The sequence below is a fragment of the Ptychodera flava genome (genome assembly GCF_041260155.1).
Source record: "Ptychodera flava strain L36383 chromosome 23 unlocalized genomic scaffold, AS_Pfla_20210202 Scaffold_24__1_contigs__length_23054250_pilon, whole genome shotgun sequence".
NCBI classification, from domain to species: domain Eukaryota; kingdom Metazoa; phylum Hemichordata; class Enteropneusta; family Ptychoderidae; genus Ptychodera; species Ptychodera flava.
Genome location: NW_027248278.1, coordinates 10,359,288 through 10,369,843, shown reverse-complemented (window position 1 = coordinate 10,369,843; position 10,556 = coordinate 10,359,288). Strand labels below are relative to the sequence as shown.

At 38.3% G+C, this 10,556-nt stretch overlaps 1 protein-coding gene across 1 annotated transcript; it reads left to right on the top strand.

Moving 5' to 3' along the window:
- The first annotated feature begins 525 nt into the window (after positions 1 to 525).
- LOC139125031 (uncharacterized) lies at positions 526 to 10,556 on the top strand. Its single transcript, XM_070691144.1, has 3 exons — positions 526 to 804; positions 3,515 to 3,637; positions 7,476 to 10,556. Exon 3 carries the CDS (start codon positions 7,523 to 7,525, stop codon positions 9,782 to 9,784), a length of 2,262 nt encoding a protein of 753 aa, XP_070547245.1. The 5' UTR covers positions 526 to 804; positions 3,515 to 3,637; positions 7,476 to 7,522; the 3' UTR covers positions 9,785 to 10,556.

Below are 10,556 nucleotides of genomic sequence, written 5' to 3'. Positions count from 1 at the left end.
CCTTCACTACATTCTGCACTGATAATATTATCCTTTGCCCTATTTTGCAGTGAAAATACTGTCCTTCAGCATCGTATTCTGCACTGATAACATTGTCCTTCGATATTTTTTGTGGTGAAACATGTCCTTCGCCCAATGATGTAGTTAAAAAACGCTGGTGAAACTAAAAAGGGGGCCTTTGAAGGTGAACAGTTACCTTTAAAGATGAGATTTTGTTGAAATAAATCAGTTTTTCAATTTTTGTAAACATTGAGTAAGGGTATATTTGCCACTGATGCGGAGTCCGAAATATTGGTAGGGGCCCCTAAGGGTGATCGAATTCTACGTTGGCATGCCAAACAGACAGTAGCTTCGACGAGATCACATCACGGGCAAGTTTCATTGATTTCCATAGTACCAGTGAACTAGTAGTATGAAAAAAGATCAAGGTTTTAGATAGGATGTCGAATGAAAGTATTGGGACGAGCGCCCTCTATGACATACTGCTTTCTTTCACCCATCATACTGTGCGATATTTCAGCGATACAAAGCAACTGTGAATCGCACGTACGACCCGACAAAAGGCAATGCTTGTACTGATTAATGGCGCACGGCTATGGAAGGTGTAAACGTAAGGTTTTGTCTGGCAAGGACAGTTCACATAGTTTTCCCCGAAAAGCAGGAAAATCCCTGCCTCAAGCAAATTATGGATTACAACACGAGGTACAGATGGACGACGCGACCTCACAACAACAACACAACAGACTGGTCAACCATTGCATCGATGTGACTCGTGCAATAGCTCGGCCTCTCTGAACTCGCAGGGTAAGTTCATATTTTGGATTTCCGGGTCACTTGCCACCCTATTTTTATCTGTCAGTTTGACAGCGTTTACGCTAAGCTATGTGCGAATGAACCTTGGCATGGGTCAAGCAACAGGGGCCCTGATGTCACGATACTCCCGTACCTGACGATCGATGGCAAACCAGAGCTTCCCGATTGCACCATGCACCAGTGAAAAAAAATATCGGACAAACGGTGAAGATGAAGATGGCAATTATGCAGATAGCACCATGGAGCTGACGATATATGTGAACTTGAGACTAAAAACCCCTCCAATAGTTGCAAGGTCATACATAGCTGCAGTACAGTAGCTCGAGTTTTGCATGGGTCGGTCGGCAAAACATGTGGTTTTGCCGTCCGACCCAAATACCCAGGCAAAACCTCGAGCTACTGTGCTGCAGCTAGGTCATACAGTGTTACGCGTTGAAATCGGAACAAGGTGTCGTATGAGGCTTGCGAACTGATAGGTTGGCCGCAGCAATGTGAAAAACATGTATGCTACACACGAGAGACCGTGATGTAAATATTAAGGAAACACAGAATTGAACAGAAAAATATTATTCAGATAGTAGAGCTGTTAGCCTTTTTGGATTCCCATGAAAACTGTCCTGCTTTGAGGATCATTGAAATCAACAAAACTCCATGGCAATCTCCTGAAACTTAAGTGAACTTGACCACGACTTTTATCAACTTTATTTCATAATAATTGCAAGTCCTGCCGTTACTCATGGCACATGTGTAGATGTAAGACTCGATATATGCTGCTATTTGGTCTGTTCTAACCTGAAATTGGATCATCAAAAATTTCACAAGTCTCACCTTGTCCACTTGTGTGGCTTATCTCATAAGTTGCCATCTTTGTTTGAGTGGCCACCTATGGAGGCCCATTCTGGTCACAATTATGTTACATTAATTTTAACATGTTGAAATCAATTTTATGTAGTCTGGAAACAGTTTTACTGGTACTGGCAATTAATATTGTATATTCCCTGAATTAATTAAACATAATTAAAATTAATCTTACATGCTGGTATTAATATTGTGTGGCATAGAATCAATTTTTATACTGCTACCTTGAATTAACATTCTATTTTCTTGGAACTAATTTAATCTGTTAAAATTAATTTTATGTGTTGGAATTAATTTTGTGTAGTCTAGAATTAATTTTATCAGTATACCAAAATAATTTTCCATTTTCTATTTAATTTCCCATGCTGAAATAATTTTATGTAGTCTATAATTAGTTTGACTAGTACCGGTACCTGAATTAATGTTGTGGTTTCAGAATTAATTTTGTGTGATTGTAGAATTTGATGGCTAATCCCACAGTCCTTTGCGCACGCTTTTTATTCAATAAGGTGGCACTCCAGCCCTAGTCGTCAAGTTGTCATGCGAGAAAGGAGTCAGGAAGGATTCAACTACTTTCTGCTCAACCTAAAGACAGTTGTTCTCCTCTGAATGTAGACTTTACAGATGATCTATGTATATGAAGTCAGTTTTCGATTACTTGATACTGGGGGACTTGTCTTTGCTCTTAGACGGCTTGGTGAGAGGCGGAACCAACGCAACCACATGGAACTCTGACAGAATAACAGTAAACAAGTAAATACAAAATAGAAAAATAGAAAAAAACTAAAAGAGAAGAGACAATAAAAACAAATAAGTAAACAAAAAGAAACAAGTAAACAAAAATCAAACAAACGACTGAGGGAACAGTCGTCAGACTTCCATGAAACAGACTAGATTCACCTTGTTCTGGAATGGTCCTCTCGATATACGTTAGGAGGATTCGAAATACAAAATTCATTCACGAGAACAGTAAAATTTAATTCTATGCTACAAAATATTAATTCCAGCATGTAAGATTAATTTAAAATGTGTTTAATTAATGCAAGGAATATACGATATTAATTGACAGTACAAGTAAAATTAATTCAAGACTACAAAAACAATTTATTTTTAACACATTAAAATTAATGTAACATAATTTTGACCAGAACAGGCCTCCATAGTGAACGGTAGGTGTCAATGGGATTTTTCACAATGGATGTTGTCCACGTGCATGCGGAAAATGCTCTGACACCACCGCTTAGCTTTATCATTGTCAATCAAGTCTTATGGTACTCTCAAACGCAAAAGTGTGTACTTGTGCTTCTTGTAAATATTTACCCCAAAATTTCAGCCAGAAACAGAAATTCCCAGACCAAGATATTCTTCACACAGGAAGATCAATATTACATGAATAATTTTTAGGGAAAAAACAAATTTTTTTGTTTTCAACTTTAAAAACCCTGATAAAGGTGGAAAGCTATCCGAAGTTTGAGGAAAAAAAAGTTACCCTAAAGTGAATACTTCCAATTTTTTAAATGTATTTTTCAGAATTTTTCAATTCTGAAATGTCATTAACCCTTTTAGTGCTGTAATTTTTTCCCACCATAATTTCAGTGCAACATTTTACCTATAATTATGAATTTACCTGTAAATTTTTTGATAATTTTGGACCAAATGTTTATCACATTTCATTGGCTACAGTTTTTCATCAAAATTTTGGCAAAAATCTGAAAAAATTGACTGGGCCTTATTTTTTAAAGGTGACAGAAATTTACTTCGGCACTCAAAGGGTAGTGTTTACTTAATGAGAAGTGATTCCATAATAGCATAATCACTGACCTTTGACATTTTACCGTCATAGATTGCAAGTATGTCTGGGAAGAGGCCAAGCGGATTAACAAAATAACTCATCTGGGTGACTGCTTTTCCAAAGCAGCCCAAGACCTTCATTCACGTCTCTGCCAAGATACACTCACATCTCAAGGTAAGGAATTTTGAGAGGAAAATTTTACAGCTGCAAATATGACGTCTGTCAACCAAAAAAAAAGAATAGGTTTTGTTTCTCATTGTCCTATGTGTTGACATGCTGCAATAGCCATTTTAATGTTCGTTACAAAAAAGTAAGTAGAGAAAATGACTGCACTACGTAGAAATCCTACAGTAGGATTACATATACAATAATACATACTGTACAATCATAAACACTCAACCATGTTAGTCTCAGTCTTAAAGAGGCACTCCCACTTGGTAACATTTTTAAAGCACATTTTTTAATGTCAACGGTCGATATTTGACGTGGCGACTCCGCACGGATAGCGAAATATCAATAAAAACATGTTATTTCCCGAGCGTATTTTTCACATCCTGAAGTTTTACGCTGGTTTCTGGTTATGACCCGAAATCCCCCGAAAGTGTGTTGTTGTGCTGATTGACGATATTCTAAGGAGTCCAAAAACGTTCGAATGACGCAATTAATTTACCTCCTACTGCGTGACTTTATATACATCATTATCAATGCCTTTACCTCTGGTAATTCTTTTTTAAAACTTCTCTTCAGTTTTTGTTGTTTTCATTATTCTTAATCAGTTGTATTAAATTTTTAAACAATACCACATAGATATCAGTTTTTACGTATAAAATATTAGTTGCCTCTGATGACTACATTTTGTCGTCTGCCACACAGTTACGCGTGGTTCGATACATAGCGGCCGCCGCGTGTGGTATGCGCGCATACCACGCGGCGGCCACTATGCATACTATGTATCAACCGCACCTATCTGTGCTAGTCACCTATGCGAATTCTGGTGGAATCAGCAAACTTTGTTTTTCGTTTTTTTGCCGAGTCAGTAGTGCCGAGTCAGTAGGACTCGGCTTTCTCCCATGGGACATGACCGCTCACCGACGCGAGTGGTACTGCTGTGGCGTACAGCAGCGTCAGCGTAGACTCGTACTCCATAGCTTAGTTGACAATGACCCCAGTGCCGAACGTTCTATGTTCGGAAGCTGAATTCAGGTGGGCCACCGGAATTCAAACTTTAACTTTTTTGAGGACATGTTTTTATCGATATCTCGCGATCCGCGCACAGTCGCCATGTCAAATATCGACCGTTGGCATTAAAAAATGTGTTCTAAAAATGTTACCAAGTGGGAGTGCCTCTCTAAGGTAGTATGTGCCTCAAAAATGAAACACTTAAACTAGGGAGGCCAGCAGGTCGCCCAGGACGTGCTGAATTGACACTCAATCACCAGTGACTTAGTCATGTTCAAAATTGAAAAACATCGATAACGGGAAAGAAAATTGTGGAAAAAAATACATGAGGCTAAAAATTAAAAATGCAGCTATTCTCTCATATGTTTTTTATTTCTTTATATGAACTACTTACTTTTTGAATAAACTGCAAAATTGAGCTAGAAACGGTACCGGGAACGGCGATCTGAAACATGGCAGCACCTAATATTTACATCGCTGATTTTGAAACGCATTTTTGAAGGTGAGCCAATCAAAACATCCCTTACATCGAATACTCATTTGAAAGCCCAGATCTCGCTCTTTCTCGCGATATAAGGTTCTTCACCAACATACACAGTGTATATGACCAAATCCGAGACAAAAATTGAGAGCGATTTTTCCGAGACCTAACCCGACCAACTCTCAGTGAAACGTCCTCTAGTACGCAGTTTATCATTATTTCTTTTGAATTTTTGCTAGAAAAATGAGAAATTTTGAACAGCTCACGTATTTATTGACGGAGATATTGACCACGCTTCACAGTAAGTGAGGCTACCCACAATTCTCCATGATCCGTACACACGGAGATCACTCATATTTCTTCTGTACACAGAACAGCTCGGTCCATATATCAAAATTCTGGGACCATAGTTTTGATAATCATAATTCTGTAATTTCTCACGGTGAATAATGAGAAGATCAATCCCTTTTACGCAGAGGAGATAGCAATTTTGTGATTTTGTCGACATAGATTTTTGACAGCCATACACAATATTTTCAAGGAAACTAAGGGAATAAGTTGCATCTGTGTTGGAGAAAGGGTATTGATTTTTTTAAATGTTTGTAACAAAGGAAATTTGCATGTCTGACAGGTGGTATGATGAGACCATCTTAGTTGCTGATAACTTTACCATGACAAGTATGCAATTTTTAGCACCTCCAAACATCGACTTCTCATTCAATTACTCCTGAATTTTAAAGATGATCAATAATTTTGGAACATAGTTTTAACCAATAATCCTTAAATTAAATTCTAAGTTTCAAATTGTTCAGAAACTGATAAAATTGAAGAAGCCTTTACTAAATAATGTCAAAACTCCACATGGCCCCAGTGGTGATGTTTTGAAAGCCTTTATTTGGATAAAATACTTTTTGTAGGTAGTTTTAATGCAGTAGAGCTATTCAAAAGTGTCATCAGCTCAAAAAGACTTCAATTTGATATATCACTTATGCCATTTGAGCTTAATATTTTCATTTTGTCATTTCTCGTTAAGTGTCGTTCATCCGTTGCCATGGATAAATCCAATATGGCCACCATCGTAATCGCGTAATTTTAGGATACATTTGTGTGTGCCATTAAAATCTATCTCCATGCCAAATTTGGTACAAAAAGATGTTTTATTAACAAAGTTACAGCAAATTTACTGTAAATTTCAGCTAAAACTCATTTTTGTCCCATTGTTCCCATTGTTATTACATGTATTGTCTTTCTACAGAAAGAGTAAAAGTGAATGTTTTAAAAAGCTATAAAATTGTAACCGTTCATCCAATTTCGAAAATTAAAAAAAATGTTTAGCTTCTCTCATTGAAATCTAAAAAACTACATTAATTAAAATGCAGATTGAACATTTCAAAATTTCAGTTGGCCTCCCTACTTAAACCTTGATGAAACTTTTGAGTGTGCCCCCTAACAAGAGTGTCTTTCTGAAAACTTTGCATTAATTTGCCAAATAGCTGAAAATTCTCCACGTCTTTCTATCCCTTAGGCACATTCTACTGTAATGTTTATATGTCAATTACTGTCTTAGGGACTGTCTCAGATTGTCGCATAAGTTCATTAAACGAAATTCTATCGTTTCGATCAAAACCCTCTCCAGTTTTTTTCCCTGGCTGGCTGGTAGGTTTATCAAAAATCAAAGGACGGCAAACAAAGAATTTTCTTTAAATGGCCTACATATGAATTCTTTTCTACACCTACACCAGAATTCATATGTCAACAATGACAATTCAGTCAACACATGTATAGGCTGAGTTGACAAGCTGAATACTGTGTACCATATAACAATATGCTTTGGGGAGTAGAACAAAAAACTTTATGCACTTTGAAAGAGAAAGACTTCAACTTTTGCTCCAGCTTTCCTTACTGAAACTTTCCAATCATACTCTTACTATATCAACAATAAAATTCAGGGGTCCCCATGCAAAGTTTGGCACTAGCGAAACAAATCACCTAACATTTTGCGAGATTTGAAATTCAAAATGGCCGCCATCCCTGTGTTGACTCTATGGGGGACAAATTAAATTTTAGATTTTTGAAAATCTAAGGTGGTAAAAGTTTTTTTTTCTCCAAGAGCTTTAAAATGAGCCCCCATGAGGGGTAGATCAGAAAAGAATTGTAAAAATTTGAGAGTCCAACTATCTGTCCCCGAGGCTCGTTCTACCTTAAAAAAGAAATATCGAAAGAAATCGTCAAAAGACACTTTTAATCACTGATAGTATTATTGCACCAAAATCAAAAAAGGATTCAGGCTAACGCTAGTTTGTTAATGAAAAACAACATAATAGATTGTCTTGTTTTTACTTTTTTTCGCAGAAAAGGCAAGAATCATAAATTTTCTGAGTGAAAGTGGCATAATTGAGATGCACGTTAAAACAGAAAAGTTCACAAGCAGAGGTCTCGATGATATCTACAAAGGCTGCAACGTCACCCTACCAAAAGACAGCTCAGAGCATCATACAGATAGTGAGGACAACACCCAGCATTCAGTTCCCCCGATAATTGAGGAAAATAAGACATGCCCAAATAACTCTTCTGCAAATGGTGAGGGAAGCATTCCTGAAAATGACCAAGTGGCTTCAACAAATGAAGCACAGTGCCATGAAAGTGGATTGAACAATCAGAAACAAGTTACGCCTGTCATAGTTAAGTTAGAACGTACCGACGAAATGCAGAACAGCTGTGATGGTTACACACACAGAGCATCTACTCCAATACCAAATATCAATTTTGGAAATATTGGAACCTTAGATTATTTCAGGGGTGGATCAAGTCAAGATGAGAGTAATGCCGGGAGCACAAAAGCACCTCACAAGTTTGAAAAAAGGAACACAGCTGAGAATTTTTCGTGTCGTAATGTGAAAAATGATGCTGACTGCAAACAAGCCAGTGGTACAGAGAATGCTGGTGGTGGTATTGTCACTGTAGTGAAAGTCGAACAGGAGACCGCCAGTGATGTAGAAGAGGTTTCCATGCCAACAGAATCTTACTATGTCACAGAAGACTTGATCATTTCAAGGAGTTTGCACAACGAAGAGGAGCCAAAAGAGAAAACCTCACATCCTATTAGCATATCAGACAGGAAGGAAGCGTTGTACTCCAAGAATGATACAATACACGGAGAAGAAGTACCAAATCCAAGATCTGAGATTGGGTATTGTGGAGATATTCATAATAGAAGAACGTCACAAGATGTAAATGATGCAGCTGTACAGGTGAAGGAGGTGAACAAAACCAGGAATGTAAATGTCGGAAGAGAGACCTCCTTGTTAGTGCACAAAGGATATGTATCGCCAGCAAGGAGTATTGAAATCGTAGATGTGACCAGTTCTGCCGTAGACTACAGCCATGTGTCCAGTGCTGATGAAGGAAGGCTTAACAGTGGAAATTATGATGATGGTAATAGTGTAAATGTCACCAAACATATGTCTGGGACTAATAGCACATGCATTACTGATAAGCTGCATGGCAGCATTCGAAAACGAAAGATAAAAGTTACTAGTAATGATTATGAAGGAAACTATGACCAGCAAATGACACAGAAAAGGAGTGTGTTCATGAACGATGGAGAAATCACACACAGGCAGTGGCACAGAGCACAGATGCCTTCAAATTTAACCAGTAACAGTCCAACACAAACGCAAACAGTAAGGACTATTGTCAGCGAACACCAGCAATATCCATGCAATTCAGCGCAAAAAATACGGACCGCTTACCCTGATCAGACAAAATTCCAGAATCAGCATCAAACAATCCGAAATAAAGACAACATCAATTTTCAAAACCAGAAATTGATATTAGGCAGTGTGCCCCGTGAGGCTGATCTATGCCACATTCAGCCAGACACGGAAACACACTCTTCTTTTACATCAAGTGAACTCAATTTTGCGAAACAAGTTCAGCAAATGAGAACTAACAGTGGGCAATGTCTTAGTACATCGAGTCTCACACAGGTGTTACCACAGTCTACTGTTTTCAGCAGTTCTGCAGGAAATGCAGAAAATAGTAACCGTACTGTCAGTCACAGTATTGGCCATGGTGAACTAAGTAAGACACCTCCAAGAGACATGTTTGGTCACAGGTACAGCATCTCGGCAGATACAGTTCATTCCAAAAGTCGGGATCTCTTTCACTCGCAGAAGCAAACTTGTCTTGACAGGAAAACAGTTAAAGAAACGCCTCAAAGCCAAGCAAATAAAGGAACACGGTCACCAAGCCAAGTGTATTCACAGTCACAGCCAGGGTTACATGTCACTGAGGATAGAGCAAAGCAAAGCAGAATGCCAATGGCAAGGAATTTCAAGCCTCCGGACAGACCATTGTCCAGGCTGTGCAGTCCATTTTTCAGCTCTCAAAGGAAGTACGGACTTCATTTGCCTGATCAGAGGCCCAGAACTTCTCGTATGTGGAAAGTAGACAGAAAAGCGACATCGTTAGTGAAGTGTAATGTGTGTGGAAAATTCTTGTGCAGTAGGCAGAGTTTAGAACGTCACATGCGGACGCACACTGGCGAAAGGCCGTTCCAATGTCAGATATGTGATAAACGTTTCAGTCTGAAACACCATCTAGCCACTCACATGCATGTTCATAGATCAAAGCAACTCAGTAATCAGCCAAACCTTTAAAAACCACACTTGTAAAATATCGCAATATTGCACACAAGGTGGATGTAATTGAGCAATGATGTACACCTTCCCGGCCCATAAGTATCAAAGCAATCTTTTGTATGACATAATGTACGAGGCGAAGCTAAGTACATTATGGAGTGCTAATTTGCTCGAGTCCATCATGGGCCGTGAATGGGGTACATTATTGCTATTATTTCATAGTTTGTGCAATGCCAGTGAATTTGTAGATGTAGAAAACATCTTGGGCCACAATGCTGGATAATCGGATGTACCGGATGTACTGTAATAATCTAGGGGATGACATCACAAAATTCACTTTTATTGACAAAGCTATAATATTCATGCAATGTAGTATACTAGGTACTCCATTCACTGGCATATATGTAAATTATGACAGGTCAACTCTGGGTCATGTCAAAGTTCAGAATCCACAACTCATATGTAGTAAAGAATAATGCATCGATTGTAGAGTTGACAATATTTATTACAGCCCCATAACAGACTGCCTGAGGGCAGGTGGCCATTTACCTGACATAATCTTGGCAAGTGGTATCCTGTACATATATAGTCCCTTGTTCCAGCTAAAATGTTTTTTTCTGACATGCCCCCCACACAAAAGTTTCATACGTACTTCACTGTTTGATTTGCAAAGTACAATCAGATGCTTGATTTCCATGGTAGACAAAAATCCGTAAAATTATATGAATATTTGTCGTCGTGAAACAGCACATGACTGTATTTAAATCACTGTTCTACGGTGTCAAAATAG